Below are 18790 nucleotides of genomic sequence, written 5' to 3'. Positions count from 1 at the left end.
TAAATAAGCTGACTTGCTGCAGGTGTTGTTTTTAGGAATTCTATTTCACAGGACAGAAACCTAAATACACCTAAATTTAAGTTGCTTAGAGAAATTAAGAAAGTGTTGAGCGGCCAGAGGGCTTGTGGGCAGCCCCGCTGCCTGTGCAGGGTGCCTGTGCCCTGCGGGTAGGAGGCCTTGCCAGCCCCGGTCGGGTTTCAGGGCTGAGCTCTGGTACAGCAAATGCCATATGCTCTCTGTAATCTGAACCGCTGCACTGTAAAATGCAAATCTGGGACAAACCACTATATTGGAAAAGACCCGGGCATGTGAAAGCCCGATTCAGCTGCGTTTGCCAGACAAGGAGGCGAGGGAGAAATCCTAGCATGCTGTTGCAGAGGTAGCGCAACGCAGCCTTCCTCTTCCTCCTCCCGCAGGAAGCACACTACTGCGTTTCCCGTAAGCATTTTGCCAGCGAGCAGGGCTGCAAACTCCGTGGACTGCAGCCTGGAAACTACAGCGTCCGTATACGAGCTACATCACTGGCTGGAAACGGCTCCTGGACAGAACCTACCTATTTTTATGTGGCTGATTATTGTGAGTCCGTTTTACTTTACAATATTTAATGCCTGGTAGAAACCCAGGTTATTTTGGGAAGATGGGGGTTTAGCAAACAGCACACAGAGAAACGTAGGGGGTCATAAAATGTTTACCGATACACGGATTTTCAAGAAACTGAACTTACTTAGAAATGTCTGGCTTTTCTGTGTGAGTTCTCGTTCTGACCAGCCCTGCATTCTGTATCTGAAATCACCTCTAGTGCCATGAATGTTCCAGTTGATTCAAGGGGAAGATTTTATTGAGGAAAATACTTGGATTTTGGACCTGCGTACTATCTCCAACTCTTTCTTTCTCTTTTAGTGAATGCTCAGCCTAATATTGCCGTTATAATTGTTCCGATTATTTTTGCCATAATAATTGCTGGGATTATTGGAGCTGCTTATGTGCTTGTGAAAAAGAGGTGAGTGTAATGTTATGTTGGTTTCACCAGACCAAGCAAAACTTATCCAAATGTTTTGTTTATTTGTTGGGAATAAGCCTGTGTTGATTTTCTAATTTAGATAATGATGGCGACATTAATTTAGTTTAGGAAATATTCTGTGCCTTTGGAAACTGGGACAGTTTGTATTTGCTGCATGCTTTGGGAATTAATCAAACTGCCTTCGGTTCTAATGTGTCAAAGGCTGCAAATGTGCTGAAGCATTTGCGTCTCTCTTCCAGACAAACCGAAGGACCAACTGGACCGCTCTACGCATCCTCTAACCCTGAATATCTCAGTGCCAGTGATGGTGAGGGCTTTCATCCGTCACTTATTTCTTGTGGAGTCATTCAGACAGCACAGCAGTTTGGGATTGGCATTGTCTTTATGGAGTTTTCTCGTCTTTTTTTTTTTTTTTTTTAAATTTGTACCCCCAGTGTCCTGTGGCAGTGCTAAACAAGGCTGCTACAGAAATGGCTTTCAAAAGATACTTGCTCAATTCAGAAATGTTTCCCTCTGCTCAACAGTCTATGTCCCCGACGAATGGGAGGTTCCACGAGACAAGATCACTCTCCTCCGAGAGCTGGGACAGGGCTCCTTCGGCATGGTGTACGAAGGAATCGCCAAGGACATAGTGAAGGGAGAGCCGGAGACTCGAGTAGCTGTGAAAACCGTTAACGAATCCGCCAGCCTCCGTGAGCGCATCGAGTTCTTAAATGAAGCTTCTGTGATGAAAGGGTTCAGCTGCCATCATGTGGTAGGCATCACTGGGTACCTTGGGTGATCAGCAAGTCCCATCCCATAGCAGTTCTTTAGCGCTTCCAGAGCTTGATGTTCAGCTTACAGAAGCAGCCTGTCCACAGAGGCAGTTGATCAAAAAGAGATGGGATCTTCCCATGTCCTATTTCATACATTTAATAAAAATTTCATTTAAAAAAAAAATTTCATCTGCCTGCACCGTTTCCCTTCTGCTCTTCCAAAACCTCTCAGCGTAACAAGGCTTTGCGGTGCTGTTCTGAGCTCTTCTTAGGGGGGTGTTGGCTTTGCTACAGCCCCCTCTCCGCATAGCTGGGCTCTGCCCAGCGTGTTTGGGCACAACCCTGAGGGAATTTCTCGTTTATTTTCCAGGTTCGCCTCCTCGGGGTGGTCTCAAAAGGGCAACCTACTCTGGTGGTCATGGAGTTAATGGCACACGGAGATTTGAAAAGTTACCTTCGCTCTTTGAGACCCGATGCTGAGGTAAAGATAGGAGAGAGGGAGTCTGTTGCGCAACAGAGTAACTCGATTTGGGTTTTAGTACTTCTTCATTTGTTACAGAATAATCCTGGTCGGCCACCACCAACACTGAGAGAAATGATCCAGATGGCTGCGGAGATTGCTGATGGCATGGCCTATCTGAACGCCAAAAAATTTGTTCACAGAGATCTTGCGGCTCGTAACTGTATGGTTGCAGAAGACTTCACTGTAAAAATTGGAGGTAGGTAGCATGTGATCAGAAGATAATTCTGTGAGTCAGGTTTGTTGTAAAGGCAAATACGTGAAGCCCGAGACCAATGTGGCAAACACAGGTGGTTTTCACTGGCTACCTTTGGAAATGCAGCAAACTTTCTGCTTTTTCTTCCCTGTGAAAGTATTTTATGGACTTCAGTAAGCATCTCCTTCAGAGCCAGAGCAGCTTTTGGCACCTTCTCTGTTCCCAAACCTTTGTCCAAAAGGTTTGTTGCATTTCCAGCCTAAGCTGCCTAGGGTTATCTCACTGTTCTTTGCTTTCATGGGAATTACGACAAAGAAGGTGTTCACTCCAACAAACCAGGTGTTGATAATCCTATCATTAGGTCAGGTGCCTTCTAAAAGTCAATTATCTTCCACAAGAACCAGTTTTTAACCCAAACCCTTTTGGAAATAAGTAAATTAACATTTAAAGATAAACCAAACCCCCACAGGGTGGTGGTTTGTCAGACCTCTTTGGACTTAAAGCCAAGACAGTGGGATTTCAAGGCAAAGAGAGCTCTGTTGTGCTTACAGAGGATGAATAAAAATAATGTTTAGAATACAAGCTGTCACTAAAAAATTTAACTCTGGAGTGTCTATCACAGCGCTGTAGAAAAAAACGCAGGGGAAAAGGGAAATGTTTTGAATGTTAATCACGAGGTGACATGACTGCAGGTTGGGCCATAGGAGGCTTGCTGGGTGTACGAAAACAGCCTGGCGTCAAAGGAAGGAAACATTCTTCTGGAGATGTTGCACAATCAAAGTAGCATGGAAGGAGAGGCATTTAACGCATCCAAATTGCTTTTCTCAGACTTTGGCATGACCAGAGATATCTATGAGACGGACTATTATCGTAAAGGAGGCAAAGGACTGCTGCCCGTGCGGTGGATGGCACCCGAATCATTAAAGGATGGTGTTTTCACTGCTTATTCCGACGTGTGGTAAGTTGTACTCTGCAATCCCAGACGATTCCAGCTCAAGAGCTCACTACTTTAACACACATAGTTTAAATTGTGAGTTGCTGACTTCTTCAGAGTACCGACAAAGCAAAAACATTGTTTTGAAACCCTCTTCTTAAAAATAAAGTCGTGTTCTTTTAAAGTATGTGTTCTCCAAAGTGAGAATTACAGCTTGTAGATCTCTGGGGTGTTTTATTCTTACCAGGAGTCCTCTGTCTTTCTTAGGTCATTTGGTGTTGTCCTTTGGGAAATCAGCAGTTTAGCAGAGCAGCCATACCAGGGACTCTCCAACGAGCAGGTGCTAAAGTTTGTAATGGATGGAGGATACCTGGATCAGCCAGACAACTGCCCGGAGAGGCTGTAAGTAGTAAAGCAGGGGACAATTGTCCAAGCTGCACTCTTTAGCTAAAGTGTGGCCAGCAAAAGTGGCCTGACACGTGGCACCTCCTCTAACCCCTTCTCGTCGGGGAGGGACAGAACAGACTTTAGCGAGCCACCTCTCGAAGAAATGCAACTGAAGCATCCTTAGTGATCCAGGAATTAAAGACCTGAGCCAGCCTATTTCACTAGAAGGGAAATGAAACCACCCTGGGCCCTATGTTGTGAGTACAGGTTTAAGGGATGGAAGTACAAAGCACAGGAAAAGCTTAAATTACAAATAAGCGTTGTATCAACTACCCAAACAAAATGTTTTTCCTCCACTCCAGACTAGTGGATAGCAGTTGGCTCATGTAACATGGCAAGGCCTGGCCACCGACTGCATCCATGTGGCTACAGAGGCTGGAGAGCAGCTTGTTAGTCCAAGGTCTGCTGAGCTTTTCTGTAATTCATCTCTCTGTACCACGTAAATAGTCTTGGGAATTACAGCTTTTTACCACTGATTTTCAGAAATCCAATTTATGGTTAATGAGGAGGGAGAGGCAGGAGAACGCCGTGGTGCTGAGCCAAGAGCTGTTTATCGTGGCTGAGACCTTTTCATTTCTGCTGCAGACTCGTTGCCTCACTTAAAGTACAAGGCTGGGCTGCCTGCAAGGTTGGGAGAAAAGGGGGCACTGTGTGAAGACAGTGAAAAACACCTCCCGGAGATCACAAACCGACACCAGGCGTTCTCCTGCGCTGGGGTTACGGATTGTTCTCTGCAGCTGCTCATGACATTTATTGTCTGGAGGCTACTGCAGCCCCAGGTTGGCTGCATAACCAGATGCTCCCTAAACCCTCCCTGTCAGAGTAATTAAAAAAGTCCCGTTACTGAGCAAGGGCATTTTGACACATTTTGACAGAAGGGTGTGAGGAGGAACTGCTGACGCAGCACACAGTGGTGAGGGGAAGGAGCCCTGGCTGGAAGAGGGAACACAGGTGGTAACTCGCTGGTTCGGGTAACCTCTTACCCCAGCCCGCTTCTGGCCAAAACAGCGCTTCCAGGGTCAAAAAATAAACATGTTTTGTGCGTATCCTTATGAAAAAAGCCTGCTGTCCTAGACATCTGTCTCTCACGGCCAGATACAAACTCCAGTTCGAAACTTTATTTGTACTTGTGAGTTCTTTCTCCATGGTGTCTGATAACACATGACCTCTTGCTGCAGCCAGTCTTTTGGGTGGGATGTGTACAGGACCTCTGTCCTCTGCACAGCCTCCTGTTTTCCTTGAAGTTGTAGGAGCTTTGTTATCTTTCAGGCTGAGTTAAAATTAAAATCGAATTAATTAAAAAATTGTGACCTGGCTATAGGCGTGTGTGCACATACACAGAGTGTGTGAACTGCAGCCCTGTTTCCTTCGGAAGCCAAGTTAAGAACAATTGAAGGAATTGGAAGGAATTTTTGATCTAGACAGAAATAGAGAAAAAAAAGGACTGTCAGGATCTACAGGCAAATATGGAGACTGGAAAGGGAACAGACAACCTGGAGTGTCAGAGGAGTGGTGCAGGTGGTGGGTGGTCTGACATGGATACCCGTCTTGATTTGTGCCCGCGCTGCCCACATGAAATTGTTTCTCCCTACCCCTGGCTCTTGTTTGTCCTGCTCTAGGCACAGCCTGATGCAGATGTGCTGGCAGTACAACCCAAAAATGCGCCCCACCTTCATCGAGATCATCGAGATGCTGAAGGAGGATTTGCACCCCAGCTTCCATGAGGTCTCATTCTTCTACAGCGAGGAGAACAAACCTCTGGAAACAGAGGAGTACGAGATGGACTTTGAGAACATGGAGAGCATTCCCCTCGATCCCTCCTCGTACTCGCAGAGGGACAAAGTGCTGGGGCGGGACAATGGGCCCTCCATGGCCCTCAAGGGGAACTACGAAGAGCACATACCTTACACTCACATGAACGGTGGCAAGAAAAATGGGCGGATTCTCTCCATGCCCAGGTCAAGTCCCTCCTAACGCTTCCTGTTTGGCCCAAGGGTTGTGTCTACTTTTTTTCCCCTCCACAAATCTCAGGACTCTTGTTATTGCTGCCACAGTGTATGACACACATCTACAAACTTCAGATTTTTAATCATCTTATGATTAATACTTTTTTTTTTTTTTTTTTTTTTTTGCCAAGTTGACTGGTTGTCAGTGGACTTATCTGTGAACATAAATGGAAGAGGTTTCCATGGCTGCTGTCCCTTCTGTAACCATGGTTTCAAAACAGGAAGCCACCCTGTAAGTTACACTGAAGGAGGAGCGTTCACGTTTGCCAACAAAAGACGTGAAATTCACTGGTATCTGAGCTCCAATGTAACAGTGCGGAACAAAACCTCTGCAGGAAAAAAGCATTTCCAGTAGAATTCCAGGCTTTCAGGCATACTTTTCACTACAGCTGAAGGATTCAACACATCAGTCAGACGCGCCAGATCCTCAAATTGACCAATAGCTGCTGCTTTCGTACTTTTTAAATGGGTTAAATCCCAGGGTGCGCGCGCGCGTGTGTGTGTGTGTGTGCGTGTGTGTGTGTGTGTGTGTGCGCAGTATATATATGTGGGGTGTATATGTATAGCAAAATATACACTTCCCTTTTTTTTTTTTTTGTACATAAGTTTTGTATGTTCTCACAGAAGCTTTCCTCTTCTCGGAAGTGTGTAATCTTTTTTCCCATTTCCCTGGAGTGACTGAATCCTAAACAGATTATTTTTATACTAAGGACTCTTGGGAGTAGGTTTTCTCTCATTAACAAATGAGGAAAATGTGCTGGGAGCCAAAGGAGCAGAAATCTGAGATTTGTGGGTACTTTCAAGACCAAACGAAGTAGGAGTCCCCTGACCCGAGCTACGGAGTTTTCTGTCCTTACAGCATTGAGTATATATATTGTTTGTTGTAACATATTTAAAAGTGTCTTTAGTTTAAATTTTAACTTCATATAAATTATTGACTGTTTATGATCCTTTCGGGGAAGGGAGAATTTGGGGGATTGTTTGGTCTTAAAGTGGTCCAAAGATTTCAGAATGAACTAATTTTAGCTGATGACCCTTTTAGGAGCTGTGAAGCACATGTTAAGTTTATACTTGACAAGGCTTTACAATACAGTTTCATGATTTATACAATGCAGTCAGCTGGCTCTAGTCGAAGCCCTGAGATGAAGTAGTTGGGACTTCACATGGTTGTTGGGGGCTGAGGGACACCACAACATCCTGATCCCGAGTCCGACTACTCCTTTGCCCCTGCACCCCTTGCTTTGCCTTCTGTGCACGCTGTGCCGCGGAAGCAGCCGGCAAGAGAGGATGAGCAAGAACTCTGAAGAAAGACACTAAAGCCAATGTAAAGGGGGGAGAGCACAAGGCTCTTGGCTCTGCGTGTGAAGCAGAAGCTGAACGTGACTGTGGTTAGCTACCTGCTGCCTGTCTGCTGCTGCTCAGGCGTCTGGCCTCGTGCTGCCTGCAGGCCTTTGATGTTTTCCTGAGATACCCACGCTGTGTCCTGCAGACTTCCTGGGACGTGTGCGTTAGCCACTGCTTTCAGCTCTTCGGGATGTCAGCTTTTGTCTTCTGGACCGTGGTTTGTTTTGCTGCCGTTTGCATTAAAGAGACAGAGCTGATTAGCATGAAGATGTTAGAAAATAATTGTGAAACTAAACGTGTCTTGTAGTGATGAGGGAGTGCTGGCAGGGAGGAGTGCTAAAGCAAGAAATGAAGGTGATCGATGTTGCAGGCCCTTGTCATCAGGAGGTGGTTTTAAAAGGGGGGAGAGATGCTCAGTCCTCCACTTCTCCTGCTGGAGAAGTCCAAGAGCCACTTTGTCCTCCCTGCCAAGAGAAAACAAGGTTCTGCCTCGCTGAGAGTGGGGATGCCAAGCTGGTGTGTGGCTTTTTATTCCAGCCCAGGCGGTGCAACTGATTTCTCCCTGTAACCGAATGCAAGGGGCTGGAGTCCGTAGGGAGGCTCCTCTCCATGCCCGCTCCACCCAGCCACGCTGTAGCTAAACCAGTCAGTGTCACACCAGGGGAGGACGACGGACTCTGTGCACCACCAGGAGCTGTCGGGCCTTTGCGCTGGCTGAATCTGGCCAGTTCAGACAAAGGTGGAGGGTGTAGGTTGCTCGCAAAGTTAAATGGAAAATACACAGTCCAGACATGGGTGAGAACCTTCGATTTCAAAAGGCCTTGTTTACATTTCTTCTGCTTTACAAAGTAGTAACTGTTCAGCAGCTCAATGCTACACTGCAGGAAAGAAGACATATTCTCACACTTTTCTAAGGAAGAGAAGTTTTTCTTATTAGAATTTTTTAATTTATTTTAATATATAAAACAGTGTAAAAAAAAACCAACCCAACAATTTGTTTTCTTAAACACACAGAACGTGTAAATTTGTATCCATAAAATCTTGGCAGGTGGATGTGGTGGGATTATTTTTGTCTTGTTCTGGTGCAGTCTACCTCAGTATTTCTTAAGGATATTTTTAATACTACGCACCTCTAAACCTGTTTAAATATTCTGGTCTGGACCTATTGTGGATCAGGGAAAATCAATATCAGCTGATTCCAATACTAGGGACCATTCACCGAAGGAATGGGTAGGAGAACGGCTCGTCACTGTTTATCGCTCATCTGAGCAGTAGTGACCAAAGGAACCGATTTATAAATTTGGATCTGATATTCTGATATCATCCTCTTGGTTCTGTTGTGATTTAAAAAAAAAAAAAAAAAAAGGAACAAAAGAGCCATTTAAATGTTTGGACTTCAGTGAACTAATGACCTAAAAGGCTTCCTCCTGGAGCAGTATTTGCCGGCGTGGAGCAGGGACTGTGACCAGCCCTTGTTATTGGAGTTGGATTGGGGTACCTTGGTCACTGCCCTCCTCGCTGTGCACAGGTAATCCGGAGTCCTGCCAGTAGGATGTGACCTCCTGAAACAAACTTTTCCTGGTATGGCCTTGTTTTGATAACATTTTAAATTGCAGTGCTATAACTGTGGGAATAGAAGATCTTTTATACAAACAAACATGGGAACCTTGTATTGGGTCTGGCTTTTAAATTTAGTTGATATTGGTTGGCCCTCTGAGTACACGTGATTTGCAACACTCAGATCACTGAACAAGGGAATGTGTGTTTGGCTTTGTGGGCAGGCAGTCCATTCACACGGCTCATATCGTCATCTTCACTCTGCACCAAACGGAGCAGTTGTTTATACCCAATACTGTGCGTAAAGATTATTCCAGTTATCCTTTCTACATTATGCCAAGGGTGAGGAAAGGCATTTATGGTACTGGTGGCGAGAATATCGTTTTTCCCCTTTTTAAAAACACAAAAAAATTACACTAGCTATTGCCACTCACGGCTGTTAAAGATTACACTCACTTAATGATAGAATTAGGATGAATAAATGAACATTGCCTGTAAAGCCGAGCTCTCACTTCTGGAAAATCCTTTACTCTCAGCCTGTGTAGCTGACACTGTGGTCTCTGTTGTTGGAAGATCCTCGCCCTGGGGATGCCCAGGTCCCTCACTTGGATCTTGCCGATGCCTGTTCAGGGACGCCGAGGGTTGCGTACGAGTTGAGATTGCATGTGCTGGATGAAACCTCTCTGCAGGGTGTTGCGCAGGACTCCTGCCCAGGAAGGTGTGCTGTGCCAGCAGGTGCTGCGCCTTCATCGGCGGGAGCTGCTGCTCTTTGCTCTGGCAGGTTCCATGTCAGGGTGAGGGTACCGCTGCTGCAAGGGAAGCACAAGCCAAGCAATAGCAGAGGAAAGCAGGTAGAAGGGCTGGAGGAGGGCAGCCTTGACCGGCAGGTGGGAAGCTCGCTCTTTTCTTGGGGTAGTGCTTGTTGGAGGGTTGGATCCTGCCTTTCGTGGGCAGAGAACTTCCCGCTCGCAGCACAGGGCAGCAGGACAGACGCTTCACCCTGTTCAGGTGCAGCAGTGACCTCCTGTGCGCAGTCTGGGGACAGGGAGGGTACCAACAAGTAGCCAGGACTTCACTACCCTTAAAGGTGGTGAAGCAGGAGGTATAAGAAACAGCTTTCTGTGCTCTGCTTTGTTTTCACTGAGCAAATGTTCGAAGCATGAGACTGGAGAGGTTTCTCAGAAACGTTTGCATGTTAAATTCAATTGCCACTTCCTGATCGCCTCTTGCAAATCTGGTACTTCTCTTGCAGTACAGTGCAGCACTGCAAAGCTTGGCTGATAGGTTAGAAACATGTCTTTCTTGGCTGCTTGTAAATACTCTATTGTGTTGTAAAATAGAAGAGCTAATAATATAAACTCTGTGCCAGCACTGGCTTGGGAAGGGTGATAGGAACTAGACCATGCTGCGACGAGGATATTTTCTGTCGATCATAAAGCAGATCATAAAGTGTTGGTATGGAAGAGGCTGCTTTTAGGTTGCTAAAGGGTACTCTGAATTTCTGGGTAGTATCTCTTTTTCCTCCTAAATTTGTATTGTAGCGATGGGACACTTTGCTTAATTTTAGTATGTTGCATATAATGTTGGTATCTCTTTGGAAAAATCTCAGAGTCGCTTACTGCGTTACTGACCTAACTATGATTGAGGGCAAATAGGAAAAGGCAGGAACAAGAAGGGTGCTGTGTCGGATATTCCTGAGCCTCCTTTTTAGGGGAGGGAGAGAGGCAATCCAGTTCCCTCTTAACGTCACTGTGACACGAAGATGGACCCTGAGGTGTTCCAGGCCCTTCGCTGCAAGCAGTGATTCCTGATACTAAGACTGGAACTTTGTTTTACAAATCAGGAAGTAAAATATTTTTGTGCCATAAAAACCTTACTCTCAAGGCTGTGCTAGGTGCTCCCGTGATCCATGCGAGGTCGTTTCAGAGCCTGGAGTGAGCAAGAAACTGCAGATAAACCCTGTGATCCTCTCGCTGTGTCCCAGCCTCCCTCAACGCTGCCTGCTGCCATGGGGAGACTCACAGGCACGGCCACGGCAGGAACCCGTGCCCCTCCACGGAAGAGCCAATGCCCCTCGCAGTATCCTGTGCGTGTGGTCCAGGGAGGGAAAGGAGCTGTTGAATGGATTGGAATCAAGAAATAGTCGCTTCAGAAAGACATGACATTCAAAATAAGATTAGTTTGGTATTTGTATGAACTTAATTGAATTTGGCCATTTTATTACCTTCTGCTTGGCTCTGTGTTAACTCTGCTTGGATTCTGTATGTGAGCGTTGGTGTAAGAGCATTAACATGTTCAGCCTGTTCTGTTCTGGCTTGCCTTGTTATGAGCATCACAAGAGTGAAGCCAATCGTACAATTGACTTTTAGAGGAACCTGACTGTTCAAAAGCAATTTTAAAGCTACCATTTTTAGCAAATCTTCTGTCATTAAATGTGTATTTCTTTTTTAAATGAAATTGCTTGTCCTTCTTAAAAGTAAGCACTTATACTTGCAGTTTCAGCAAATAAACTGTAGCACAATGCAAGCTATAAGGGGACAGGTAGAGAAATTACTTTTTAAATATTGTATAATAAAGTTAGTATTAACTCCTACAGCGTTGTTATTTTTTTGCCAACAGATTTGCAATCAGCAAGAAATTACGTTTCTGGTAGTAGTTTTGTTCTGAGTCCAGTGTTTTCAACTGATGGTATGAAATAGTTTCTTTTTCTGAGTCCAGGTCCCTGTGGGAGTGGTGTCTGGCCAGCTGGGAGGCCCTGGGGCAGTTCTGGCAGCTAAAGAGGAACCATCAGTGGAGTTTAAACATGGGCATAGGTGCTCTTGCTTAGCTGAGTCCCAGCCCCTTAAGTCCCAGTGTCACCAGTAAATCCTGAGCTCAGGACTAATTACCTGAGATACCTGAGCTGGACTCAATAGCAAAGCTCCTCTTTTAATCCAGATTCTCCCAGCAACATCTACCATCTTAATTTCTGAATACTTTTCCTAGAACTGAGTCCCGTGAAAACCAGCTGATGGACAATTTTAGAAAGGCCACTTCTCAATCTGAAAAGGGAGAATGTTATTTAATGAGGAAAAGCATTACCTTTTGCTTTAGTTTGGGGAATGAATCTACTCTTGAAGTATCAAAACTAGTTTGTGTTTGAGGACCTGCATGGATGGGGGGACCGGACATCAGCTTTATCAAACACAGCCAAAAGCAAATGCTTTCTGCTTGCACTTAAATAAACTAAAGACAGTTTCAGTTACATGTTAAGTGATGTTCTGTGAAGTCTTTTTTTTTTTTTTTTTTCTGTTTAATCTTGCTGCTCCCACCTTTCTCTCTGCATATCTAAGGTTCCAGAATACAAATAGTATTGCAGTTACCTCTTGTTGAAGTAAAGGATCAAATGTGCCATTTTTTTTAAAAGGAAGAAAAAAAAAACCCCTTTTCCCTTTATTTTTTCAATGTTTTTGTAAATAAGAGCCAAGCAGTGACATGTACAGAAAACATCTTTGAATATTAAGGGAAAAAAAATCTTGCTGTGTGTCAGAATATTGAACAATTAACTGTTTTTATTAAAATTCTGAATAAATTATCCAAGAATAACTGTTCATTTTTTGTCTGCTGTCTGTGCAGCACTGAATGCTGCTTTACCACAGAGAAAGCACTAAATTTATATCTTGGAATAAGCAATACTTTCAGTTGCAAAATGAATGGTGTTAAGAAAAAACCCCAACCAGATCTGCCAATTATAGGCTTGTGGTCTGAAGCCCGTTGAACTCCTCTGCCTGGTGGCTTGGGCAATCCGTGCTGGGCTCTGTCCTCACAGTGAGGGGTTCTCGGCAGCCTGATGCCATTGGATAAACATTGGTAAAGGGATTCCTTCAGCCTGAAACATTGAGAACTGCTTCTCTGTAATGTAATTTTGTTATTTCCCCATGAACGGATCCGGGCTTCCCTCCCTGTGCAGGGATAAACTCCAGTGCTGGCAGTTTTAAAAAATAAAAGCTGGAGGATCTGCTTCATCCCTGTCCTGCGGCTGAGCAGCTGTAACCGGCTTTGCACCAGGAATCACCTCACCTTCTGTTCTGCAGCTGCTCTGGAAGCATGAAATCTTCCTGACTTAAATCTTGAGGTTTTTCACCAAAGGTGAGATTTCCATCCTGATCAGCTGCACAAATGAGGTAGGGGACATACTGTTGCTATTTTTTTTCTCACTGTATTTAGGCACTTAGTTAAGACTGTGCTTTCCTGCCAGTCAGCAAAATCCTTGTGTTGTGCTGATCCTTGTAGCCTTGGGATTGCCGCCGCACACGCCTGCAGGAGCTGCTGCTGGGGCAGGCTCCGCACCGGGGCTGATGGCCGGGTGGGATGGTGCAGCCACGCAGCTGGTGGAGTTAATAGCTTTGGCTTAATATCTCCTTCCCCCTGATTCTGACCAGCCACAGCATGATTTGCTCAGCTCCGCGGCCGACAGGCTGCTCTGCAGCCCTGGCTCTTCATGCCCCGGCCCTGCTGATGGTCTTTCGCTGCCCGACCTGAACGTGTGTGCTTTGGGGCTGCTCCGGACCCGCGTGGGGCTCTGCTCTGCCACCTGCCCCTCAAAAGGACCCAGGGATATCGCCTGGCGCTCGTGCAATGAATTGCCATAAAAGCGAGTAGCGAGATTTTCCTTTCGCAAAAACGTGCTGCTTTTTCAGAGGGGTCGAGGTGAATCCTTGCCCCTGTCCCTGCCAAGTTCCAGTAACTGTTTCCTCAGGGCTGGGCTGGGCTGCGGGGGAGGCGGTGGTGCTGGCTGAGCAGAGCGCGTGCGGTGCTGATGCCACCTAGTGCCTCTGAACGTGGGACTGGACACGACAGCCGGAGCAGCTCCTGCTCTGCCCGCTGCCCCACGCCTGCTCGGGCACACCAAGGAGCTCAGCCGGACTTCAGCTCTTTCCTAAGCCCATCTGCAGTTCTCTTACCGTGAGAATAAGAAACAAACTGGTATTTGAAGATGTTTTGGAGTTGCTGCTTCTAGCACAGGCTTGTTCTCTGGGGATGCTAAAATTCAAAATTAAGCAAAGCCACAAAACTTGAACTTGCTGTCACGGGAGGTTTGCTGCCTGCTGGGCTCTCTGGGATGCTGGGCAGGCACTGCTGAGGCTCAGCCAGTTCTCGTGCCATCATCCTTCGTCACTTTTCCAGGTTGCCTGCACAGCTCTCCTTTGGTAACCTCCAAACCCTGTCAGACACGGGGCAGGAGGAAAAGATCTTGTCCTCATTCAGGCTGAGGATAACTCACCATCCCGTCAGCTGAAGCAGCTGCCTGGTATTTAGGAGCAGCCCTGACTGATACTAATCAAGCTCTTGTGGACTTCAGAGAAATTAAACCTTAATTCCTCTTTGCTGTTGTGGTTTCCTGGAGCATGGGGTAATTGCTATCCAAGTGCTGCCAAAGCTGCGGTCTCTGAGTAATTGGAGTATGAGTGGATCTTGTTCTGATTAGGGCTTGGCTGGGGTTGATGCGTGCTCGGGGCAGTGGGATGAGGAGCATGCGCTCATCAGCCCGTGGGGTTTGTTGGGAAGGAACGAATGGCCGTGCTGAAAAACCTGAGCCCAGGCCATGCTGGGGGCTTTGCTTGGTGGACTGCAGGCAGCAAGGCCAGGGTGTGGGGCTCACCCTGCTCGCTTTGGGAGCTGAAGAGCCTGTCTCTCACCTGCATGCATGAACATGGCCAGCACACGCGTTTCTGTGCTTTGCTATAACTTCACCCCATGCAAGATAAGACCTGCTGGTCTTTGGGGTCTCTGTTGCTGCCCAAGGTCAACCCAAGACAGCAAAAACAAAGGACTAGTTAACAGGAGCCCTGCGTGAGGCCTCGCTGTCCCTGGCAGGAGGCTGATGAGTAATGGTGCAACAAGCCCACAAGCTCAGCTGTGCCTGATGATCTTTCATGGCACACACAGAGTGGTTTTTCTCTGAACGGAACAGGAAGCAGTTTGCGGTAGTTGCTGTCCTCGCAGCCATCACTGGTTCAGCTGCTCTCAGGGACCCTGCACTGAGCCTACAGCGTCTGTGACCTGCCCCCTCCCCGTGACTCTGCTGGACCTCCCAGAGCCCCGACCCCCCTGAGGGTGGGAGGGAGCGTCAGGGCAGCACTGGGACTGCTATCGAAGGAACTGCAGCATGGGAGGTGCAGGTGTGTTTGTGCCATCAGAAAGGGGAAGCGGTGAGGTGGTTGAGCCAGAGGCCCCTGTGAGCAAACCAACCACACGGCTGCTGCTTCCCTGATGAGTCTTCGCTTCTTGCTTTGATCCAGCAGCTGGAGAAGAAGCCGGGGCTGTCAGATGCAAGCATGCACAGGGAACCTGCCAGAGAGATGCCTGCAGCCCTCAGGGTAAGTCACTTTCTGCACGAGCTCCATCCCGTGACAACAGAGTTGTTGCTCCTCTTCCTCAAAGCCTTGTGAGGAAGCAGCTTGTCTTGAAGCCAAAAGTCCAAGTGCTGGGTTTTGTTTGGCCTCCTCCCTGCGCACGCTTGAAGGCGAAACGTGGGCTGGGGGAGCCTCAGCCTACAAGGACCTTCACTCTGCTGTGACTGAAGAGGAGGAGACAAGGTCAGGGGTTAACTCAGTCTGTCCCTGTGTTTGGTCTTGGGCAGTGCTGGGGTAACTGAACATTCTGCGGGTGCTGCTCTTGGCTCCTGCTGCTGCTGTGCCACAGCAGAAGGTTTGCAAGGACACCTCAGCACTGCCCACGGCTGGGCTTGGGCTGGGCACAAGATGGGTCCATGCCTGGATACCTCCAACCTTCTCTCCCAGCTGCCCACCCCAGGACTGGGGACCTGGCTTATCAGGGAGATCGAGGCAGAGCGGATGTGGGAAGGGGAGTGCTGGGCAGGTGACGTTCTGGGGTTTGTGGCCAGGCGAGGGGAATGCCCTTCGCCACTTGCCTTTGCATAATACCAGCCCAGTGTGGGCTCCATGCCATGGAGGTGATTGTGGCCTTTCCCAAACCGGCTGAGCTCTGCTCAGCAAGGCCACAAACATGAGCTGAACAGCAGGGAGAAGGTTTGGTCTGGCCCAGGAGCCCAATAGCCACACAGAGATAAAACTCGGCTTCTTCAGCCTCATCGTGGGATTGGGAGCAAAGTTTGGAGCCAGTCTGAGCTGTGGGGCTGGTGCTAATCGGGAGCAGTGGGCTTGGGCACCTCAGGGAGAGGAGTTCAGTCCCTTGGGGTGGTTTGGAGATAGCCAAAATAGCTCCCACCTGCCTCCCAGCCTGGGAGAGCTGAGAAGGGCTTGGAGAAAGGTCCTTGCCAGGGGATGGGGACCTGCTGTGAGCTGCAAGATGACAGTGATGTTGCAGACAGACAGGGTCTTGTGCCTTCTCTTGCAGAGGCTCTGCCATGGCACTTGAAAACGATGCCAAAGGTGCAGATATCAAGCCTGTGATCTTAACTCTTACCCTGCATTGAAGGTGAAGGTGACTCTTACCCAGGTGAACGTTCTGCACCTGCAGAACTGCCTTAAAGATGATGGTTTGTCAGGCTGACAGCTCATGGTCATGAATGGAAGCAGGGAGGTTTTGGCAGAGGGGGAAGTGGGTTATGGTGTGTTAACAGCTTGTTTTCTGTTTCTGTCGGTAATCCTCGAGTGGCGTTGAGGGGCTCTGTGTGCTCCAAGGCCACTAAACCCCAGGCCCTGCTGTAGGAAGTCACTGACCCATCACACAGGTGGGAACGCCAGAGACCAGGAATTTCTCTCTGGCTACAGCTTCCATCAGCTGATACTTCTGACAAAACACTTGGCTTCTCCACTCCCCCCTTGGCAGCCCCTGGGCTGCAGCCTGCAGTGCTGCCTTAGACCGCGCTGAGCTCTGCTGTGCTCTGTGCCGTCGTCTCCTGCTTGGGGTTATACCTTGCACAGGGCTCAGAGGGTTCCCAAATGTCAGATTCGCTGCTCAACCACTCCTGGCCATCGTTTTCAAAGCGCTGGAAGAAGAGATGGTCCTTTAAGCGAGGTAATGGCCTTGTGTGCGGGGAGAGCTGTCTGAGCTGTGTGTGGGGAGCTGGGCTGCTGCAGGGCAGTCGGGAGAGCCTGTCCCAGACCAGCAGGTAGCAAAGAGTTCTGGGGCATCTGGGCAGAGCTTGGTGGTGGGCGCACCCCGCTCCTCTCTGCAGGGGACACTGCGAAGTGTTGGTTAACACTTTTCCTTCCGTTTCATCTTCTTTTCAAGGCACATAAATGCTTTTAGGAGCTGGGTAACGGGTTAAATATCAGCCTTCTGGTTTTGTGATAAATTTGTTTCATTGCTGCCAGTGAGCTGGAGGTCCTGGTGTTTGTAGACAGCTGTCTCTGTGTGGCTGCCCAGCAATGGCTGAGCCTTATGTTGAAAGTTTGGCATTTGAGCAGATGCTGGGGAAAAGATTCCTCCAGGCTTTCAGAGAGGGCTGACGAGCAGAACGCCTGTGTTTGGAGCACAGTCTGAGCTGTGGTGGTTTGTGTGGCACTGACTGGGCTTCACGGTGTCTGACACCAGGGATGGGAAATGCCAGCAACGGTGTGAACTGGCCTCATTCCTGCATGCAGTGCCGTGACTTGGAAAGAGGGAAGTGAGAGCCCCAGAAAGCAGGACGTTTGCAGTCCCAGAGGAGCCGGACACTGCTGTCCTTGCCTGCAAGCACTAACTTCAGACTGATGTTTTTGGGTATCTTTATCTGTGGTATTAGAGCTCTTGATATTCTTTCTCCCTTGTTATCCCCTCACCCACCCAGTTCTCTTCTGATGTGTATGTGCAGGAGATCGATATCCAAACTGAACTGTCAAAGGAAGGTTAATTCAGAGCAGGAGGCAGGGTCGTGCAGGCTCTGATCTGTGGTGAGCCTCAAGCAGCTCCCCAGAGCCCCGGCTAGGACACCCCCCTCCAGCCTCCCAAGTGCCATGCCTGCTGGTACAGTTACGGGCTCACTGGGAAGGCTCAGGTGGGCTAAGGTCTATAATAAGTTAGTCAGCCTCACAGTGTTTGCAAGCACTGACTGCTTTGGAGAATGTCTCTGTAGAGCCCTCTCCCCCCAGCATGTGCTTGCAGAGCATTTTGTCCCGCTGGGGCTTGGGCTGTGGGCACAAAACATTTGGGTCTTGCTCAGCTCTTCTTGTTTTGGCCTTCTGCACCGTGGCACTCGCCGCTCCATGGGGGACCTTCCCTCCGTGCCTGGCAGTCACTGGAGGAAGCTGCACGGTGACTCTTAGTTTGTGGCTTGGACAGTGTCAGAGGGGCTGCAAATCCCCCCTTAGCCCTGCCAAGACCCTTCAGCTGAGAGCGGGCTGAGGACTGTGCTGGCTCCCCACTCCTCTGGCCCTTCACGCCCAAAAAACAGGCCCCAAACGCAGTGATAAGACAGCAGCTTGCTGTACAGTATGTTACAGTGTCGGACAGCTTATCTTCTCCCCTCCTCCAGCCTGGGCCACATGAGCCAATCCCCACCGCTGCCAACTGCTGATGATGTGGGGCCCAGACCAGGCAAAGGACTGCACTTCATCTGATTTTGGCACAGTGAGTTTAGCACTTGCTTTACTGAGGTTTTACCCTATAGCTCTGGGCGTTTGCAGGACAGTATGTAAAGGGCAGCTGGTGTGGGGCCAGCAAAGCAGGAGCCAGGAGAAGATGGAATAATTTTTGTTTCTTCTTTGTGCTGCTCTCTGTGGTTTCCCAGCAGTCTCTACCCATGACTGCTGGGAAATGCCCAGATGCTCTGGTCTTTCCTTCCTCCTAGGATTGTTTCACATAGTAGAAGTGACCAGTGCCTTTGTCCTGCCACGTTTGGTGTGGCCTTTCCCCACTGGAAGTGCAGAGAGTGTTTGATGCTTGGGGGATGTGATCTGCATGGCAAGAGCTCACATCCACGTTTCCTTTGATGTTTCCCCTGCCAGCGCCAGCCTGGCTCCAGGGTCACTCAGGGACCTGCAGCATCCTGCGCCGAGCAGCAGAGCAGGCAGCTGAGAATGGGCCACTGCTGGCAAAGCTTGTTCCAGCACTGGCTGCTCTGG

The 18790-nt window shown here is 48.3% G+C and overlaps 2 protein-coding genes across 3 annotated transcripts in view; both read left to right on the top strand.

Annotated features, from left to right (window-relative positions):
- Positions 1-12365, top strand: part of INSR (insulin receptor) — a 62017-nt gene extending 49652 nt beyond the window's left edge. For both annotated transcript variants that reach the window (XM_056338868.1, XM_056338867.1), the window contains exons 13-21: positions 417-576; positions 901-1000; positions 1261-1328; positions 1546-1775; positions 2147-2257; positions 2336-2495; positions 3321-3450; positions 3694-3828; positions 5493-12365. In XM_056338868.1, coding sequence (XP_056194843.1) covers positions 417-576; positions 901-1000; positions 1261-1328; positions 1546-1775; positions 2147-2257; positions 2336-2495; positions 3321-3450; positions 3694-3828; positions 5493-5847 — 1449 coding nt within the window. In that variant the 3' untranslated portion in view covers positions 5848-12365. The remainder of the gene's footprint in view (positions 1-416; positions 577-900; positions 1001-1260; positions 1329-1545; positions 1776-2146; positions 2258-2335; positions 2496-3320; positions 3451-3693; positions 3829-5492) is intronic.
- A 4307-nt stretch (positions 12366-16672) lies between these two features.
- Positions 16673-18790, top strand: part of ARHGEF18 (Rho/Rac guanine nucleotide exchange factor 18) — a 50139-nt gene continuing 48021 nt past the window's right edge. The window contains exon 1 of the mRNA XM_056335398.1: positions 16673-16763. Coding sequence (XP_056191373.1) covers positions 16688-16763 — 76 coding nt within the window. The 5' untranslated portion in view covers positions 16673-16687. The remainder of the gene's footprint in view (positions 16764-18790) is intronic.

This window comes from Falco biarmicus, chromosome 4 (assembly GCF_023638135.1).
Source record: "Falco biarmicus isolate bFalBia1 chromosome 4, bFalBia1.pri, whole genome shotgun sequence".
NCBI classification, from domain to species: domain Eukaryota; kingdom Metazoa; phylum Chordata; class Aves; order Falconiformes; family Falconidae; genus Falco; species Falco biarmicus.
Note: the sequence above shows the minus strand (reverse complement) of the source record. Positions and strands in the feature narration are given on the sequence as shown.